Raw genomic sequence first — 19,773 nt, forward strand, 5'->3', positions numbered from 1 at the left:
TTGACCTTTATTAGGAGGTGAGGTGGGGAGGAGGGCCCGCCCCCGTGCCCGCTCCCCATTGGTGACCCCCATCAGGAGTTAAGGCTCCAAGCAGCAAGTGAGAGGAGGGTGCCCAGCCGAAACTGCCGAGGCCTGGAGGCGTCCCCCCGAAATCAGCCTGGCTGAGGGGCCATCCCGAGGCCTAGGTGAGGCTGGTGTTGGAGCTGCTGGTAGCACTGCCCCGCTTCTGCAGGCAGCGCACAGAGCTGGGGACCTGTAGGCCTGCCGTCACGTGGAAGCTGCCACACCACACCTGGGGGACGGCGTCGCGGGGGGGGACACAGAGAGGCTCCGTAGTGAAGCCAGCCCTCACGCCACCCCCGCTCTTACCCCTGGGCCGTGGAGGAGGCCTCACCGTGAAAGCCGGCAGCAGTGGCTGTGTGAACTTGGCCTTGAAGGTGTGCAGCAGCTGTTTGGTGCGGGCGTTGTAGAAGGACAGGAGGCCTGGGGTGGAGGGCAAGAGGGACAGGGGGACCGGTAAGAGGGGTTTGGGCAGAGAGACGGCGGACTGGGGTGGCCGGAGAGGTCAGCGGGGGCTCGGGGTCACCTTGGTGGAAGTCGCAGTGCACGCCCAGGCAGTCGGGCACGGGGGTGTCCAGCACCTTGGCCTTGTTGGCGTGCTTGGCAGTGAAGCTGACCTGCAGCCAGTTGTTGACATACAGGCACCAGGACGCGGCTGTCTTGCCCAGCTGCTCGAAGCGGCCCAGGCTGCGGTAGGCCACCCCCAAGCCAAAAGCCTTGCTGTCCGGCTCGTAGCGCACCTCCCAGTAATGCTCCCCGCCGTCAATCAGCGTGTCCCCTGTGGGGCGGAGCGGGCAGGGGGGACTGGGTAGAATCGGGTCCCGGGTGCCCTTTCACAAAGGGGCAACCAGAGCCCAGCTATCCCCTCCAGAGACTGCTCGGTCCTCAGCTGTTCCTTCCAGATACTCCAGGCGTCCCTAGATATTCATTAAGTCTGGATCTTCTCCAAGCCTCACCTAGATTTCAGCTACTCCCTGAGTCCACATCCTCCCCAGACCCGGATCCAGATTCTTGCCACCTCAGCTACTCCCCGATCCAGCTACTCCTGAGCTGCAGCTTCTCCGCACAACACTCCTGCCCCACCAGATGGTAGCTTTTCTCCTCACTCTTTCCCAGAAACCAGCTACTCCCTAAATTTGTCCCCTCCCCGCCGCCACCTGCCACAAAGTACAGACCACACTGGCTTCCTCATTTACCCCGGCTTCTTTTTCAAGATTTTTTTCTGGACAGTGGTGATTCCCCTGAACTCCAGGTCCTCCTTGGACTCCAGCTTCTCCTTCACAGGATCCTATCAATCCTGTGGTGCTAACCGCTCCTCTCATCCTAGCCATTCTCTCCACTTCTCGGACTCAGCGACTCTCTCTGGCTCCTCCACTCACCCTAAGCCACCTCCCCGAGCCCCTGTCTTGCTTCAGCTCCTCCACAAACCTGGCTGCTCCACAGGCAACTGTTCTTTCCAGCTACCCCCTGAGTCTCAGCTACTCCACAGACCCCAGGAAATCCCCTCGCAAGCTCCTGCCCAGCCACTCCCCAGTCCAAAGCATCCATAAGCTCTGATTCCCCCCAGTAATCCCTCAGCCCCAAATCTTCCCATTCCTCCAGTGCCACAATAACACATTATTGGGACCATTCCCACAGAAGCTTTGTTGATAGCTGCCTCAGTTTCCCCAGCCAAAGGAATTCTCTCCCACCACCCCCCATCAGGGCCCTGCCCAGAGTTCTCCTCTCTCCTCCCACCTTCCCTCCTCCCTCCTCCCATCTTCCCTCCTCCTTACCCAGCACCGTGTAGGACTCAGCTGTGAAGCGATCCCGTCCCCCACGACCCGAGGGCATCCTCTTGGGAGATGGAGTACCTCTGTGGGCGACAGGGAAGGGGAAGTCTCAATTCAGAACTCACCTCTTCCATTGGAGGACTTCCCTGGTCTACCCCAGCCACCAGGAACTTTTCATCATTCCTTGACTGTCTAAGGTTCTTTTCATACACAGGGCCTCTCGTGTCAGAACACACCAGTGCCCTTCCTCATCTGGAAAACTCCTATTCAACCGTCAAAACCCATTTCAAAGTCTCCTCTCCCTTCATTAACTCTTTGGGTCCCCCCAGCTCCACATCCCTCCCTCCACCCCAGCCTTGAGCACACTGGGCTTTGTGTGTCCATGTCCAGCTTGATCTCCTCCACCGGAGACTCAGGGAGGGGAGAGGGCAGGCTACCTGGCTGGGGAGTTGACGGGAGACGCCGTCCGCCCCTTGCCATCTTTCTCGCGAGCTTTGATATCCTGCACCTTCCCGCCCATGGCGTCCCACTCCACGGAGAGATCATCCACCCGCAGGTTCTGGTGGGATGTGGATGCATCCAGGCGGAACATGAACGCTGGGGCCGGGCAGACGTGGGAGTCACAGAGATGGGGAAACCCGGAGGCACAGAGAGAGACAGACAGTGACCAAGACAGACCATGACAGGGACAGAGAACAGAAAAACACAAAGAAACAGAGACTAAGACAGAGGGAGAGCAAAAGAGACCAACGGACAAAGGTTCAGAGACAGACAGATACAGAGACAACAGGCAGAAAGACACCAAGAGACAAGATGGGGAAGAGTGGAGAGGGCAGAACATGTAGCCAGAGGAGTGAAGACCAAGGGCTTGTTGCCTAAAGGTATCCCAGGTCTGAAGCCATTTTCAAACCACTGTGCTGCCCTGTGCTTCCACTGGGGATTAATCCGAGGAAAGGGGCTGGGCTACAGCATGACAGAGTTAAGCAAGATTGCAAAAGGACTTCCTATCAGGACATTCAAAGGTGTCACTGTGGGAGGCTAACAAATCTGTCTTCAGTACTGATATCCCATTCCCAATTCTATAGCGCGCTTAGCCATTTTTTGGAAGAGAGAGAGAGAGAGAGAGTGTGTGTGTGTGTGTGTGTGTCTAAAAACCATCCAGGTATAATGGGATCAACTGCAAATGCAAAGAACAATACCAACTTTATACCAGACACTCAGGCTAAGGAAGTTACTGTGGACCGAGCACTGAGCTTCCTGGCAACCATGGCAAAAAGGGTCATAGAATCCTGCTTAGAAGATTCTCCTCAGACACCAGTCCCTGGGGCCCTGGGAGTAAGGGGTTATGGTGTCTCAGCCAGGGCAGGGGTGGGAGCCAGTCACCTGGTGTCTCCAGGGTCACTGGCTCAGAGAACTCGCCTGAAACTGCCTTATTACAGGCCTTCACACGGAAATTCATGTATTTCATGTCAAACTTGAGACCTACGAGACAACAGAGGAATCAACATTGTGTACACTTTGAGCAATAGATTAGAGGCCCCTGTGTCCCACAGTAATCCCACCACCCTTCATTCTAAGGAGTATCTTATAAATGACATCCCTGAGAAACCATCCTTGCCCTCATTCACCTGTGGGGTATCACTTGGCTCTGCCCACAACCCAGACTGGCCAATCAGGATGCTTTATGGCTCAGTCACACCAATTGGTCCAGGGATAGGCACATGACCCAAACTAGCCAATCAGAATCTGCCCTGGGACTCTGGTATTATAACGAGCAGATTCTGTCTGTCCTCTGGGCTGGCCAGCTAGGAGGAAGCTCCTTTTGAGAAAATTTGCCAGCATGTCGGCAAGCCTCCTTGAGAATGCAGCCCCTAGAGCCAACGAGTGTCGGGAACGGAGATGAGCGAGTCATTTGCTGGAACCCCTGGATCTAGCCATGCCTGGTTCCTTAAAGACTTTCCATACTACTAGGATATATCCTACCCTCCATTTCTATCATTTTAAAAAAAATTATTAATTTCTTCTAATCTTACAAAATAAAAGCAACCATCAAGCTGTCTTCTCCCTCAAGCAAAACCTCTTTGGAGAGCTGTCCACACACACCCCCCCCCCCCTCGGCTGCCTCACTCCCTCTCCTTCCTTTGGCCTGGCTAATCCTCATCTTTCAGGATCTCCTGGCTGACCACTCCTTCCTTCATGGAACATTCTCTTTCCTTGGCAGCCACGGCATTGCCCTCTCCTGGCTGCCCCCTCTGATTGCTCCCCCTTGGTCTTCTTTGCAGGCTCCTCCATACCCTCAAATGTATGGGTGCCTCAGTCTGGAACCCCTGCTCACCTCACTCTGCTGACTGTCCCCTTCTCACCCTTCAGACACCATCTCTCCACCCACAGCACTCACAGCCCAACCTTTAGCTCAGACCACATGTCCAGCTGCCTCCTGGGCATTCCTCACAGGGTGCCCATTCTCTGGGCATCCCAAACAACACTTAGTACCCCCTGCTCTGAAATCTCCCATAGATCCCCTTGCCCTCAGGGTAAAGCCCCCATTCCTCCTCTCCCCTCTCCCTACAGTTGTTCCCTCTGCAAGCTTAACTAGTTCCAGGCACAAAGGCTCAGTGTTCTGGCCTCTGAGCCCTTGATCAGGCTGTTCTTCTGCCTGGAAGTCTGTTCTCCCCGCCCCCCCTTCTCTTTTGGGCCTCAGCCTGGCTGTTAACCTCCTCCAGGTGCCCACCCAGATTGCCTCACCCTTCCTTGAAGCCCCCTTTCTGAGAGTAAGGTGGTTTGCTCAGCAGCGCCATCTACTGCCCCAGAGCTAAGACTACCACCCAGGAGGCTTGGTTTCAGAATCACGAACCCATCTGACTTTTGACAGTACGTGCCTCAGTTTCCTACTCTGCAACCCAACAATCATATCCCCAACACTGAGCAGGGTTCACATGAGGATGAGATGGGTCAAGGAATATAAGTTATAAACACTTAACCAAAACCTTCCTGTCTTCCAAACAATCAACGAGAGAGTAGGTGGACTGCAAATAACCACATAGGTTATTTACATAGGTGAGCGAATTCATCATTATCTTGAATATCGCAGGTCTTTTGAGGGATTCAAGTTCCTGCCCTGAGGAATTCGCTCACTATGGATTTTGGAAAAGGCCAGAGAGGTAAAGAGGATGCATCCAGAAGCCTGTGATAGAGAAGATCCACACCTTGATGGTGGTGGTGATTACACAAATTTACACATGGGATAAAATTGCATATGGGATTACACAGGCACACACAAAAGAGTGCGTGTAAAACTGGTGAAAAGTGAATCAACACTGCAGAATGTACCCGTGTCAGCTTTCTGGTTCTGGTATTGAATTCTAGTTACGTAAGCTGCCACTACTAGAGAAAGCTGGGTATAGCCACACAAGGGACTATCATTCAGCCTTAAAAAAGGAAGGACATTCTGACACAGGGTACCACGTGGATGAACCTTGAGGACATGATGCTCAGTGACATAAGCCAGACATACTGTGTGCTTCCACCTATATTAGGTACTTAGAGTAGTAACAGTCATGAGGACTGGAAGTAGAATGGTGGGTGCCAGGGGCTACGGGGAGGGGAATGGGAGTTAGTGTCTAATGGGGACAGGGGGACTTCCCTGGTGGTCCAGTGGTTAGGACTCTGAGCTTTCACTGCCGAGGGTGCGGGTTCGATCCCTGGCCAGGGAACTAGGATCCTGCAAGCCGTGTGGTGTGGCCAAAAAGTTAAAACAAACAAACAAACAAACAAAGCTAATGGGGACAGAGTTTCAGTTTTGCAAGATGAAAAGTTCTGGAGATGGATGGTGGGGAGGATGGTAGCACAACATCATGAACGCAATGAATAGCTGATCTGTACACTTAAGAATGGTTAAGATGGTGAATTTTATGTTATGTGTATTTTACCACAATAAAAAAAGACTGGGGGAAAAAAATGGGATGTGTTTATTTTGATTCCCATGCAAAGGATAAGCCAAGAGTTTCTCAGGCCCTCTTGCAGGTTGCTGGCTTTTCTTTCCTGCAATTAGCATGCTCATTATTAACCATGCATGCTGATTACAGATAAGGAGCAGGCTGATTACAGCCCAAGAGCCCTGGTGATAGTTATCTTGTTAGCAAGACTCTCCCCGCCCCTGAGGGTTTCCCTTGGCTCAGGATGGCTTCTTAACTCATTAGGGACCCCTAATTTTATCTTCCTTCAGACCCTCCCCTACCAGCTGGATGGATTCCCCCAGGCTTTCTGCTCTCTTATAACTGCCAAGGAAATCCCCAATTCCTGGTAGGGTAGCCCCCCAAACACCAGTCCACAAGAGGAGGGATTTTCACCCACTTTGCTCCCCCACTACTGCAAGGATGGTGCTTGGTACCCTGCAGGCATTAAGTCAAAATGAATGAATGAATGAATGAACGAATGCTGGATCATAGAGATAAGACAGGGATGGAGGAGGCCCTCTCTCCCCGTACCTCACTCAGTTCCTTCATCTGTAAAATGGTGATAATAAGCATGCCCATTACACGTGGGTAAAATGCGTAGCGCATAGTAAGCCCTCAACACTCGGTACAGTGGCTGTCACCAGTATCGTTTTCATTATTGTAATTTCTGCTACTCCCCATCAGTCCAGCCCGGCTGCTCTCACACCCCACGCGCCTTGAGGATCGTCCATGAGCCCCAGGCTGACTGATGGGGAAGGGTGAGCTGCCCTTACCGGTCAGGGTGTATTCTGTCTGCTGGATGCCCTCGATGACCATCCAGGGCTGGTCCTCCTTGAGGCGGGGCGGGCCCTCAAAGTTGGTCCGCCGATACTCCAGCACGTAGTGGTCAATCTTGTTGTCCTCGTCCGGCATGCGCCACACCAAGGTTACACAGTTGTCGGCCACCAGGGACTCGGCCAGGTCGATCACAGGGGCACTAGGCACTGCCCAGGACAGAGCAGAGAGGGGTGTCAGGGTGCTGCGCCTGCAGGGGCGGGCCTTGCTGTAACCCCGCCCACATAATAGACCTTCTTGGGGGTGGGGCATCCTCCAGATCCCAGGATTAGGGGCGGGGCCCCTCTGGGTTGTGGGGCCTGTGGGTGGAACCTCCTCAAAGGGTGGAGGGTAGGGAAGAGCTTTCTCAGGGTTTAACCAACAAATGGCTGGGCCTTCTCTGGATTCCACCATTTAGAGGTAGAACATTTCCAGAACACTACCAATTGGGGGTGTGGCCTCCATGGGACTCCACCCCTGGTGGGTGGGGCTTCTTCAGGGCTCTGCCACAGGGTGGGGCTTCCTCATGGCTCCACCCACTGGGGGGTGGGAATTCTCAGGGCTCCACCCCAGGGCAGGGCCTTCTGGGGTTTCCACAAAAGGCTGTCAGCCCTACTCTAGGCCTTGTCTCAGGGCCCCCCAGACTCCCAGGCCATTTCCCTGCAATCTTGGCCCTCCAGCAAGTTCCCCTCTCACCAGGCAGGAACGTGAGTGCCTGTAGCATCCTCCGCTCCTGTGCAAAGTCCACCATGAGGTGACTCATGTTGTCGCTGACCTTGGCTTTCAATGACAGCCGGAAGGCGGGGGCCATTGTCACACTGTAGGGAAGGAGGTGGACGCCTAGGCCTGGTCCTCCGAGGTGTGTGTAGGGGACCCCCTCCCCCTTATTCCTGTCCAGTGCTCTGGGCCAAGGGACCCTCACCTGGGCATTCCCACCTTCACAACAGGGGTGGGGCAATGGGGTGGGAGCCAGGTCCCAGCATCTTACCCATCTTTGATTTGCTTGGCAGCCTAGAAAGAGGGACAGAATAAAATCCAAATAAGTGTGTTGACTGAGTCAGAAAGCCAGTAAACAGATAGGAAGACTGAGGCCCAGCCAGGCATCTATGTGGCAAAGTGCCCCAACACTGGGGCAGAAAACCTTGGCTGTGCCCCGAAGGGATAGGGGGCGAAGACAGGCTCCCACCCCCACCTCCCGCCCAGTACCCAGTACATACAGTTGGCTGATTTAGCAAATAAAAATTTTATAGGATGCCCAGTTAAGTCTGCATTTCAGATAAACAGGAAATGATTTTCTAGTATAAGTAGGTCCCATCCAATATTTCAGACACACTTATACTAAATGTCGCACGTGACATACGACTAAAAAATTATTCGTTGTTAAATCTGAATTTCAGATAAAGAATGGACAGGTATTTTTGTGTAAATATGTCCCACGCAACACTTGGGAGATATTTATACTAAACATTTGCATGAGATATACTAAAAAATTTATTTGTTCTTAAATTTGAATTTCAGATCAACCACGAAGAATTGTTTTTTTTAGCGTATGTCCCATGTGATCTTTGGGATGTACTTAGACTAAATATTGCATGGGCCATACTTATACTAAAAAATTACTCGTAGTTGATCTGAAAGGCAAATGTATCTGGGGGTCCTGTATTTTATCTGGCAGCCCTACCAATCTGGCTTCCGAGGCACCCACCTGAGGAAAGTCCTCGCGGTCTGTGGCCTGCAGGGTCTGGTTCGCCGTCTCCAGAAGCTCCTCAGAGCTCTCCAGAGCTCGCGTGCAGGCAGCCAGCTGGTTCTGCAGGTGCCATGGCACCGAGAGGAGAGACACCTTACTCCACTGCCTCAAGCCCTCCCAGGGCTCCCCACCACCTTCGGGATCCAGGGTACCATGCCCTTCTCCAACTGCAGGTGGGAGAGGGAGGCTGGCCCTCTGCGGGCAGGGCATCAGAACCACCTGGGGATCCCTTCTTTAGAAACGCACATGCCCAGGCCACACCTAAGTCCAAGGCTCCACATCCCCCAGGGATGGGAATCTGGGGTGTTAGGAGGTTGCCCAGGAGGTTCTGGTGCAGCTCCAGCGACCTCAGCTTGGAATCTGGGACCCCAGGAGAGTCACAGGGGGTGTTTGGCAAGGGGTGATGCCCTCAGATCTGGGGCACCAGTGGGAAGGGCTGAGAAATTGGAAGCGCTGGGTGAGGACCGGTGGGGAGGAATAGCCAGATGTACGGGTGGGGCTGCAGCAGTGGAGAGGAGGGGTGCATGGGAGAGGGGATTAAGAAGGAGAGCAGGTGGGTGGGGCATTAATAGGTCATGGCCAGGGAGGAGGCTGGGAAGAGCCCAGGAAAAAGAGGAGGTGTGGCCGACACCACTAGAGGGTCTGGCTCTGGACACCGGGGACACTTGGGGACATCTCTGGGAAGGGGCACGGGAGGAGAAGCAGGTTTGGAGGAAGATGCTAAGGCCAGCTGGTCTCTTCTGAGTGGGAGGGGTGAGATGGGGGATGGCGTCTGGGCGGGGGTCCGTGAGAGCACCCTCCCCCCGCCCGCCCACCACACACACACCTGCAGCTCGTAGGCGCGGCTGGCACGGTCCTGCTTTATCTTCATGAGCATGCCCTCCTTCAGCTCCTCCAGGAGGGAGAAGAGCGACTGGAACTCGGCTTCCAGGTCCTCCTGCACCTTGGCCGAGTTCGCCTTGGAGAGACATTGTGGGGTCAGAACGGCTAGGATTGTCAAAGCCGGTGCTCAGATAGGGAAACAGGCCTGGCCGTGGCAGCCAGGCCCACGAGTCCCATGGACATCAGCAGATTAGCTCGTATGGCTGCACCTCCCTCCCTCTTGGGGGGTGACTTCCTCACCTCCACATTCAACAGCATCTGCTTGAGGGAGTAAATGAAACTCTGAATCTCTTCATTTTTCACAGCCAGTGTCGTGATGATCTTCCGCAGAGCCTCCTGCCCCCAGGGAAGTACGCGCACAGGTAAGCCCCTCAGCCTGGCCGGGCTCCCCGACTTGAGGCTCCCCATTCTGTCCTCCAGGCATCCAGGGAGGGGATGCAGGGGCCACTGTGCCAATGAGCTTGGGCATCCACCAAGAGCAGGCCCTGGGCGGAGCTCTGGCCCTACATCCCTCAGGGAGCGAGCAGGCATTAGGCACCCTGCGTGTGCCCATTTCACAGGGGAGGAAACTGAGGCTCTGAGAGAGCTTCTCAGGAAGGGACAGACCCTGGGCCCCAGTTAGGTCTGCCTGAGCACAAAGCCTCCAACCAGGTACCTATATCCTGAGGGCAGGGCATGATCCAGGGTGAGGGGCTAGCTTGGGGAAAGAAGCCCCAGAGGAAAAGGAGGCCTGCAGAACATGGGCTCATCTGGGGAAGGGGATCCGCTGGGAAAAGGGATTAGCAAGGAGAAAGGAGGTACCTGAGGAAGGGTTAGAGAGGCCAGGTAAGTGCAGAAAGGCAAGGAGGCCTGGAGGAGGGGATGCGGGAGGGAAGGAGGCCGCGTGGGAGGATGTTGCTGGGGCCTGTATCCCTAACCCAGGCCTCCGACGGGTGCTTTTCCTGGGGGCGCGGGATTGGTGGGGTCACCAGTGCTGAGCTGGCGGGGCGTCCTCCGAGGCGAGGCGGGGCGGGGCGGGGGCCGGGACACCTGGTCCGCAATCCGGGTGGAAGGCGTGGGGGATGGAGTCAAGGCTGGGTCCGGGGTACTGGGAGGGCGTGGGGGACATGGAGGGGATGTGCCTGAACCCAGGCCAAGATGATGTGGGGTTGTGGCGAGGGTAGGGGGGCTGAGTCTAGAATGGGGGCTAGATCCGGGCGCGGTTGCGGTGGGGGTGGGGCTTCGTCCGCAGAGCAGCTGGGGCGGGGGGGTGGGGAGGGAGCTGCGGCATCACCTGGTCCCCTCCTCTTGTCTACCCCCGCCGCGGGCCCCGCCCCGCCCCGCCCCGGTCTTACCCTCTGGTCCTCCATGGCCGCAGCCCAGGTTGTCCCCGGCCAGGCCCGCGGGTCTCACTCCCTCTTCTAGTCCCCAAACTGCCTTTGCCGCTGCCGGTAGCCAATGGCCCGCCGAGCCCTCGCCGCCGCCGCCGCCGCGCCCCCAGTCAACGCTCCATCACTGGCCGCAGGACGCAGGCGCTTCCCTCGCGGCAGGCTGGGAAATGTAGTCCTTCTTGCGCTAGGGTCGCCGAGAGCCGAGACCCCCAGAGCCTGGGTCGTACCAGGCGACATTGCTAATGATGTCTGAGCTGGAGAGAGCCCGGAACTGGGAGGCAGGATGCCTGGGTCCGACTGCCGTGTGGCCTTGAGCCTACCCCTAGTCCTCCTAGTGCCTCAGTCTCCCCACTCTCTCACCCACACAACTTCTCAGCGGCCACTCAAACTGGAATTCCACTGCAATCCACCTCCACCTGGCCCAGAGATCTGCCCCCCGCAACTACTCACGCCTTACATTTACTGAAAAGCCAAAGTCTTTTGCCCAAGCAGATGTTCAGCTTCCAATGCTGCCTCTCCCTAAATCACAATTGAACTCCTATGCATCCCACAAAGCCCCAGGCTCTCACATCTCCTCCAGAAGCCTCTCTGCCTGCCCAGAATCCATAGGGCTAGGAGGAGGCTGGGAGGCACTTCCTGGGGAAGTGTGGGCAGAGCGCCACCGCAGGGGCCTCCCTGTGGTTGACAGGAACGATTCTGCCAAGAACACTGACCCTCTTCTTTCTGGTTGAAAAAAAGGAGGTCACACTGTGGTTGGGTGTGAGACATTGAGGCCTAGGAGTCTGCCTCCTCCTCCGGGGTGGGTACTGCCGGCTGTGGGGTGATGGGTGCAGGGCTGGGAGAAAGTCCAGAGTCTGTGAACCCCCTCGACTGGGCCCCCAAACTTCTCCCCAGGCTGTGGGGACAGGGGAGCCACCCTACCTGCCGTGGGACTCAAAGCCATTAGCAGAAATCCCTTCCTCTGAACCCCAAAGGAAGACATCTTGGGGGCAAAATAACTGAGGCTGGGATTCTGCCATTCTGTCCCCTGCTCAGGCCTCTGCCACCTGCTCCCCTCCCCTCCCCTCACCTGCCCTTCAATGTGTCCCCCCCAGCCTAGGTGTGTTTATATAGTCTTTTAGAGGGATTTTCACTCACATGATCTCCATCACATACGCAGACTGCTTTACAGATTAAAAAAAAAAAAAAACTTCTGAGAAACTGAGGCAGGAGGTGACAGGAAGGGGAGCCCCAAGCAGCAGTGGCCACCGGACGTCTGCTGGCTGCCCGGGTGTCACATATACCTCTGTGGTGGGGGTGGAGTGTCACGTATGTCTCTGTGACAGGAAATCTGTCACGTAGGAGGGGGAGAGGGGGTGGCAGGATGCCAGCTGGGAGAGGGGAGCCTGATGGGCCAGGAATGGGTTCCCTGGGCACGGTGCTGGTCCTCCTGGCACAGTTCTGGGGTGAGTACTTGGGCCTCCCTCCCCTCTACCCCCATCCTGTTGTGACCCATCACCCCAGCTTCCTGCCCCTCCTATCCAGAGCCCCTCGAAACCTCAGTCTCTCTGCTCTGCTAAATAGGCCCCGTCTCTCTCCCTGATACTCAGAACTTTACAAGGGTTGGAGGGTTCTAGCAAGGATCCGCAGAGGGGCGCGCAGGATAAAATTCACACTGTGACCTGGGTACGAGCCTTGCGTGACCTGGCTCCGCTGGCCTCTCTCATCTCCTCTCTCCTCTGCATTCCCTCTCTCCCCCGTGGCCAGCCCGCTGACTCTTCTCTCCTTTTTTCTTTTTTTTATCCCAACGTATCAAGCTTGATCCCACCTCCGGGCCTTTGCACCTGCTGTTCCCTCTGCCTGGAATACTCTTCCCTGGATCTCCTCTCTCTAGCGTCAGCTACAACTGCACCCCAAAGACCAGGAACTTGAAGGGGTGTCTAACAGACACCCCAGACTTCTCATGGCCCAAAGCAAACTCTTTCTTTCCTCTCCAGCCCTGCTTCTCCCTCAGTATCCCCCATCTTGGCCCAAAGCCTCCACCATTCACAAAGTCCCTCAGGTTAAACCTTGGAAATCTGCCACTGTCCCTCTTTCCCTCTCTCTCAATTCAGCTCTTCTTGTAGTTTTTCTGGGGGCAGCTTTCAAAATCTATTCAGACTCTGACCACTTCTTTCCAGGGTCCGGCCCCCATCACTGGTCTCTTGGACCCTCGTTTCCTGGCCTCATCTGATCTCCCTGTGGCATAGTCTGTTCTCAGCATGGCAGTCAGGGTGATCTTTTTAAAACTTAAATTGGACCACATTTCCTCCCTGCTCCCCTGGTTTCCCATCACACTTAGGTTAAAACCTAAACTGCTCCCCTTTCCCCACCCCCACCGCGGTACCTCCACCACACCCCACTCCCATGGCCTGCAGGCCTTGAAAAAGCCATCCCCTGCTGACTTCTTGGATCCCACTTCCTCTCGCTGGCTAGCTCTTCTCCAGCCACAGGGCCTCCTCACTGTTCCTGCAACTTACCAGGCACGGTCCAGCCTCAGGACCTTCGCACGGCCCGTTCCCTCTGTCTGGAGTGCTCTTCCTGCATATCTTCCTTCCTTCCCACGGCTGACTACTTCTTACTATTCAGATCCCTGTTCAAATGTCACCTCCTCCGAGAGGCCTTCCCTGACCATCCTCTATAAGTAGATCCTCTCACTTCATCCTTATCCCCTGTTGCCACTCCCCATTCCTCTCCTCCATCAGGATTCTCATTTCACAACTTCCAGTGTCTCTCTCTCCCCACAGACCCTCAGCTCCACAAGGGTAGGGACTTTTGTCTTAGTCACCTCTGTGTCTGTGTCCACAGTGGCCAGGACAGGGTCTGGCTCACGCGAGGCAATATTTGTGTGGCTGAGAGCCAGACACGTCATACAGTCCACCTTGAAATCTCGCAAGTGCCAAGAGACTTATTCCCATTTCACAGATGGGGCCATTGAGCCTCAGCAAGAACCTTGCAAAGATCACACAGACAGCAAGCTTTCAGACTCTTACTGCCTAACCCCTGTGGGCTGCCTAATGCAGTAAGTCACGCACACTCACACACACTGAGAAAGGCCTCACTCACCTCTTCTGTCCCCCAGCCCTGCGAGGAGCCACAGGCCTGTGTGTGCAGCAGGCACCCAAGTTGCTGCAGGTGAGGCAGGACAGCCAGGTGACCTTGGCCTGCCAGGTGGTGCAGGCCCAGGCCTGGGAGCGGCTCCACGTCGAATGGACCAAGGATGGTGACATCTTGTGCCAGACACACATCATCAACGGCAGTCTCACCGTGGATGTCTGCGGGCCTTGGGGCCGGCTCTCCTGGCAGCCGCCTGGCAATCTCACCCTGAAGCTGGACCACATGAGCCTCAACGACAGTGGGCTCTACGTGTGCTGGGTGACCGTGGAGATCCCTGATTTGGAGGAGGCCCAGGGCAGTGGGACGCAGCTCCTGGTGGAGACAGGTATGAGAGCGTGTGCGGGCAAGCCGGGGACTTGGAACTTCTAGAAATCTTAAAACTCTAGAATCTCAAACTCCTAGAAACATAAATTCTCCAAATCAGATTCCTAGGAACAGAAAGTCTGCAGATTCAAGAAGTTTGTAGACCAGACAGCCTCTGTTGCAACGACTCCACTCTGCCGTTGCAGCATGAAAGTCACCAGAGGCATACCTACAGGAATGGGAGGGCCTGGATGCCAATAAAACTTTATTGAAAAAAACAGGCAATGGGCCGTATTTGCTGAGCCCTGTTCCAAGATATTACAATTATAATAACACTTGAATATATATAATTCTGGATTCTGATTCAAAACAATCCCATAAAACATGCTATTCAAGTACATCCTACATACAGAGAAATGCACACACTGTAAGTGGCCAGCTCAATGGATGTCTTAGTCTGTTTGGCCGCTGCTATAACAAAACACTACAGACTGGGTGGCTTATAAACCACAGATTTATTTCTCAGAATTCTGGAGGCTGGAAATCCAAGATCAAAGCACCAGCAAGGTTGTGTTCTGGTGAGAACCCTCTTCATGTTTCATAGCTTGCACCTTCTAGCTATGTCCTCATGTGGCAGAAGGAGCCGGGGGGCTCTCTGGGGTCCTTTTATTGGGGGGGGGCATGCCGCACGGCATGTGGGATTTTAGTTCCCCAACCAGGGATCGAACCTGCGCCCCCTGCACTGGAAGCGTGGAGTCTTAACCACTGGACCATCAGGGAAGTCCCCTGGGGTCCCTTTTATAATAGCACTGATCCCATTCATGAAGGCTCTACCCTCATGATCTAATCACCTCCCAAAGGCCCCGACCTCCAGTTACCATCATATTGGGGGTTAGGACTCAACATATGAATTTTGGAGGGATGTAGACAAACCACAGCAATGGATTCTCACAACCTGAACACACTTGGGTACCCACCACCATGCTCAACACACATACCTGCTTCCTCATAGATGCCATCCTCACGCCCACCCCACCATCCTGACCTCTAACAGCATAAATCTATTTTAACTGGTTTCACATTTTACTTAAATGGACTCACAGAGTATATTCTGTCTCCGACATCTTTCACTCAACATGATGTCTGGAAGATTCCTCCATGTTGGTGCGTGGAGCAGTGGCTCATCCTTGCTGCAGAGCGGCCTCCATCGCCACCAATCATTCCAATTTCCTACTGATGACCATTTGGGCAGCTTCTGGGTTTTGGCTATTATGAATAAGGCTGCTGTGAACAATCTAGAACTTGTCTTTTGGTCAACATATGGACACATTTCTATGGTACCGAGGACAATTCCAGAATCTCAAACCACAAGATAGAATCTTGCAGTCCTAGAATCCTAGGGACATAAATTCTAAGCTCTGAGAATTACAGCATAGGTTCTGCATGGGACTGTCACTCCTAAGGAGGCAAAAATTTGTTCTTGGGAGCAAAGAAAATCTTACTCTTTTTATGTACAAAGCATCGATACGCAGACAGCCCATAAACAGAGTTACAGAATGTCTGTGGTATTAACATTTCATCGGGGAACAAATTAAGGTTCTTAGAAAGTCTACTTAGGGGAGTGATAATGAAAAAAGTTGAGAAACACTGAAATAAAGGAATGGAAGATTCTAGAATCTTAGAGTTGTAGTCTTAAATACTTTATTTATTTACTTATTTTTAATATTAATTAATTAATTAATTAATTGATTGATTGATTGATTGATTTTTGGCTGTGTTGGGTCTTTGCTGCTTGCACAGGCTTTCTCTAGTTGCCCTGAGCGGGGGCTACTCTTCTTTGCGGTGCATGGCCTTCTCGTTGTGGTGGCTTCTCTTGTCGCGGAGCAGGGGCTCTAGGCGTGCGGGCTTCAGTAGTTGTGGCGCACGGGCTCACTAGTTGTGGCTCGCAGGCTCTAGGGCGCAGGCTCAGTAGTTGTGGCACACGGGCTTAGTTGCTCTGCGGCATGTGGGATCTTCCCGGACCAGGGCTCGAACCTGTGTCCCCTGCACTGGCAGGTGAATTCTTAACCACTGCGCCACCAGGGAAACCCGTCTTAAATACTTTAAAAAGAGAGACTCTTAGAATTTTTTTTCTAAGTATTTATTTATTTATATTTTGGCCGCGTTAAGTCCCAGTTGCAGCACTCAGGCTCTCTAGTTGTGGTGCATGGGCTTAGTTGCTCTGCGGCCTGTGGGGTCCTAGCTCCCTGACCAGGGATTGAACTGGTGTCTCCTGCATTGCAGGATGGATTCTTAACCACTGGACCACCAGGGGAGTCCCAGAGAGACTCTTAGAATTTTGCAATCACAAAGTGTGTAGGAGCAGAAAATTCTAGAATTCCAGAATCCAGAATTGAAAACCATTGACTCTCGGGAATTCCCTGGGGTCCAGGGGTTAGGATTCCGCATTTCCACTGCAGGGGGCACGGGTTTGATCCCTGGTGGGTCGGGGAACTAAGATCCCACAAGCCGTGTGGCGCGGCCAAACAAATAAACGAAAAAGAAAGCCATGGACTCTCAAGGCTGGAAGCAACTCTCCCGATCAGCTAAGCCAGCTGCCTCGCTTTACAGAGGATAAAGCTGAGGCCCAGCAAGGGCCAAGATACATCCAACCACACACACAAGCCAGGGATGCAGCCAGCTTTCTCCAGAGCCCACCTCATGCATTTTCCCCACTCTGCATGACACCCCATTATAGGCCAAACCATAGGGGCCGGAGACCCAGGTTGACACGATGGGGTCCTGCTCTCTCTCGGCGGTTCCCGAGGGCCTTGGGCACGTGCCTGGCCTGTATCAGGCAGAATGAAGGACCACCCGGGCTCCCAGACCCAAGAGACGCCCATTTGTCTCCAGCTGGTAGGACCCACCCACTGCCTGCCTCCGGGGCGGTGTGTTATGGCTGTCCTGACTGCCCCCCACCCCTCCAGTGATGAGGGGGCCAATTACCAATTAGCAGAGGCAGGGTAGCAGAGGCACCAGGCTGTGAGTTGTTGGCAGCTGTAAGGGAGCGAGAGTGAGCGGGCACAGGTCCAGCTCCCCACAGCTGGCTTCCCCATCACTGAACAGCTGCTTGGAACCCTGGGACCACTGCCAACTTTAGAACCTGCAGGATGAAGGGGTTGGGGGCTCTGGGTCTCGTCTTAGTCACAGGAGAAGGCGCCTTTGGCTGGGGTTCATGTCAGTTATACAGACCTGAAAGCACATCCCCATTCTGCCATTCACTTGCTGTGTGACCTTGGGCAAGTGACTTGACCCTTCTGTGCCTGTTTCCTTAGTCATCAAAATTCAGCTAATAGTGCTTTCCTCATCAGATTAGGTGAATTTAAAGTGATTATATCTAAAGCGTTTATTTCAGGGTCTGGAACATAGTAAGTCCTCAGCAAACATAAGTGGTTATTATTGTGTCTATGATGCTGATTATTCAGCAAGACTCAAAAATTCAGGCCCGTGTAAGTTTTTGTTTGTTTATTTTGGTTTGGTTTTTTTCCTTTCCTTTCTTTCTGAAACAGGGAAGGGAGAGGGAAGCTGAGGGGAGAAACGCCTTTGTTCAAAGCAGGGCCCAGCTGTTGCCTGGGTGTGTGACTCCAGGCAAGTGACTCAGGCTCTCTGAGGCTCAGTTTTCTTGGGATTGACACAGTGTAGACGCTCAAAAAACAGGAGCCATGCGGACGATAGATCCCATGGTCAGGATGATGGAGCTCGTGGTGGTGCTGGTGAAGTTGGTGGAGCTCAAAAGGAGGATGATGGAGCTCGTGTTCAGGGTGATGGGACTAAGGGTGGGGATGATAAGGCTTGTGATGGGAACGGTGGAGCCTATGATGGCAGCAATGGGGCTCATGACAAGGGTGGTGCAGCTCATGGTGGGGATGATGGAGCTCATGATGAGAAAATCCCGTTGGCAGTTATTTCACAATAACCCAGCAAGATAGGAATGATTAGTATCCTTTTTTCAAAAGAGGAAACAGGTTCAGAGCAAATCCCTGCCTGAACTCACACAGCATGGCAGGGGCAAGAACCCTGAGGTCCCACACGGGGTAGAGGGGCTCTTACCGTGAAGGGGTGCAGGAAGCTGGACTCGAACGTGAGCTCCCCTGAGACGTAGGTTTCTTCTCGGCAGATGGCTGGCTACTGAACTGGAGCTTCTCAGGTGAGCTCCGCCCACGTGCCCCTCATCCAGCCCCGCCCCGCCCCGCCCCCGTGCCCCGCCCACAAACCACCACCGCCTCCCCAGGGCTCTCCTTCGCACTGCTGGTGAGTGGGGCCGTGGCCGTGGCCGCTTTCGCTCTGGGCGCCTGGATCTGGGGCCGCCGCCGCTGCCGGAACAGAGACGCAGGTAAGGAACCGCGCAGGTAGCCGCTCGGAGGGCGGACGCTTCCCACGAGCACCGCCATCCACTGGCGACCCCGCCCCCGCGTGGCGGAGGCGGGAACTGCAGCTGCTTGACAAGGATGGAACGCAGACCCTTCTGACTGACTTTGATACCTGCCCCTTTTGGAAGGAGCGAGGGTGAGGCTGGGAGGCAGAGAAGGGGAATAGATGGGGAAGGCTGGCCCCTACACCCATGTTTTTCAGAGGCATAGACAAAGCCTCCAGAAAGTGGGCTGGAGAGGGCCAGGCTCTCTTAAGTGATTCTCCCCTCTTGGTGTCATACCCCCCTCCTTCCAATGCAGGGAATCCACTCTACAGCAATGCCCTATACCAGCCCCGGAGGGCTCCAAGGAAGAGTGAGGCATGGCCTGTGTAGGGGAAGGTGCTGGACATCTCCAGCAAGAATCAGAAGGGCCAAAGCTTCTATTCGATCTCTTTCCCCTGGCCCCCCACCCCCAAGCGGCCTCTGGCTCCCAAATCTTCCTCCAGCCCCAGGCCCAGTCACCCCATCTCTGCAGCTGGAGTCCCTCCTGGCCCAGGCTCCTCTGGGCAGCCAAGGCCAAGAGGATTCCTTGAAGTGGGAAGACGAATCAGAACCCCCAGAGACCCAGAGAGGACCCCCCAGCAGCTACGTAAAGATGTGACTTATTCCAAGAGTATCACGAAGTCCAGCAGTTCATCCTGAGACACGCCCCCTCCTCATTTCTATGAGGCTGGACCTCTCCCTTGCCCACAGAACACCCAATAAAGGCTCATGAAGAAAGCAAAGCCAGAATTTGTGGCAATTTGGGAGTGCTAAAGAGATCTGAGGAGTCATCAGGGGGGGTCTCAGAGGACCACCGTGGTGAGGGGGCTCTTTGACGACTCGCAAGCCTTCCGCCTCTTATCCTTGGAGAGACATGTCCAATTAGCAGAGAAGTGATGCCCCTGGCTTCAAAACAGTGCCCGGAGCTGGACGCACCCCCCTCCCCAGCTGGTATCTCCCCCCCGCCCCCAGGCAGGCTTGGAGTTGGGTGCGGGGGGAGATCGGGGCTTCCTGGCATTTATCAGCCCCCCGGGGTCTCCTGCCCGACTGTCACCTTGAAGTGACATCAGCTGGGCCTGGCTCCCCTCCCCCACTTCTGCTGTTTCCATGGGGACAGATGTCCTTTCTGCAGCATCAGCCCTTGCCCGCCCGCGATAGGGAGGAGGGGCAGCGTGGGGGCAGGGTTGGCCTGAGAGCCTCGCCCCCTCGGTTTCTCCATCTTTTTAATCTGCTGGTCTCCATCCACTGTCTCTGGGTTTTTATCTGCCTCCATGCCTCTCTCTCCCTGCCTGTCTCCAGCTCT

General features: G+C 54.6%; 2 protein-coding genes across 3 annotated transcripts; one reads left to right on the plus strand and one right to left on the minus strand.

Moving 5' to 3' along the window:
* Nucleotides 1–44: 44 nt before the first annotated feature.
* FSD1 (fibronectin type III and SPRY domain containing 1) lies at nt 45–10,673 on the minus strand. 2 transcript variants are annotated; one of them, XM_068537245.1, is made up of 13 exons: nt 10,565–10,673; nt 9,471–9,566; nt 9,175–9,306; nt 8,307–8,408; nt 7,590–7,612; nt 7,298–7,419; nt 6,562–6,771; nt 3,216–3,314; nt 2,270–2,429; nt 1,836–1,915; nt 587–838; nt 395–483; nt 45–292 (listed from the first exon to the last, which is right to left on the minus strand). In XM_068537245.1, the coding sequence occupies exons 1-13, from the start codon at nt 10,577–10,579 to the stop codon at nt 182–184; spliced, it is 1,491 nt and encodes a 496-aa protein (XP_068393346.1). In that variant the 5' UTR covers nt 10,580–10,673; the 3' UTR covers nt 45–181. The 2 variants fall into 2 exon arrangements, with proteins under 2 accessions (XP_068393346.1, XP_068393345.1); XM_068537244.1 differs by having other exon boundaries at nt 395–838.
* Nucleotides 9,406–18,854, plus strand: TMIGD2 (transmembrane and immunoglobulin domain containing 2). The gene is made up of 6 exons (XM_068537249.1): nt 9,406–9,427; nt 9,536–9,592; nt 13,701–14,060; nt 18,195–18,224; nt 18,309–18,410; nt 18,748–18,854. The coding sequence occupies exons 1-6, from the start codon at nt 9,406–9,408 to the stop codon at nt 18,819–18,821; spliced, it is 645 nt and encodes a 214-aa protein (XP_068393350.1). The 3' UTR covers nt 18,822–18,854.
* Nucleotides 18,855–19,773: the final 919 nt, after the last annotated feature.

This window comes from Eschrichtius robustus, chromosome 2 (assembly GCF_028021215.1).
Source record: "Eschrichtius robustus isolate mEscRob2 chromosome 2, mEscRob2.pri, whole genome shotgun sequence".
Lineage (NCBI taxonomy): Eukaryota > Metazoa > Chordata > Mammalia > Artiodactyla > Eschrichtiidae > Eschrichtius > Eschrichtius robustus.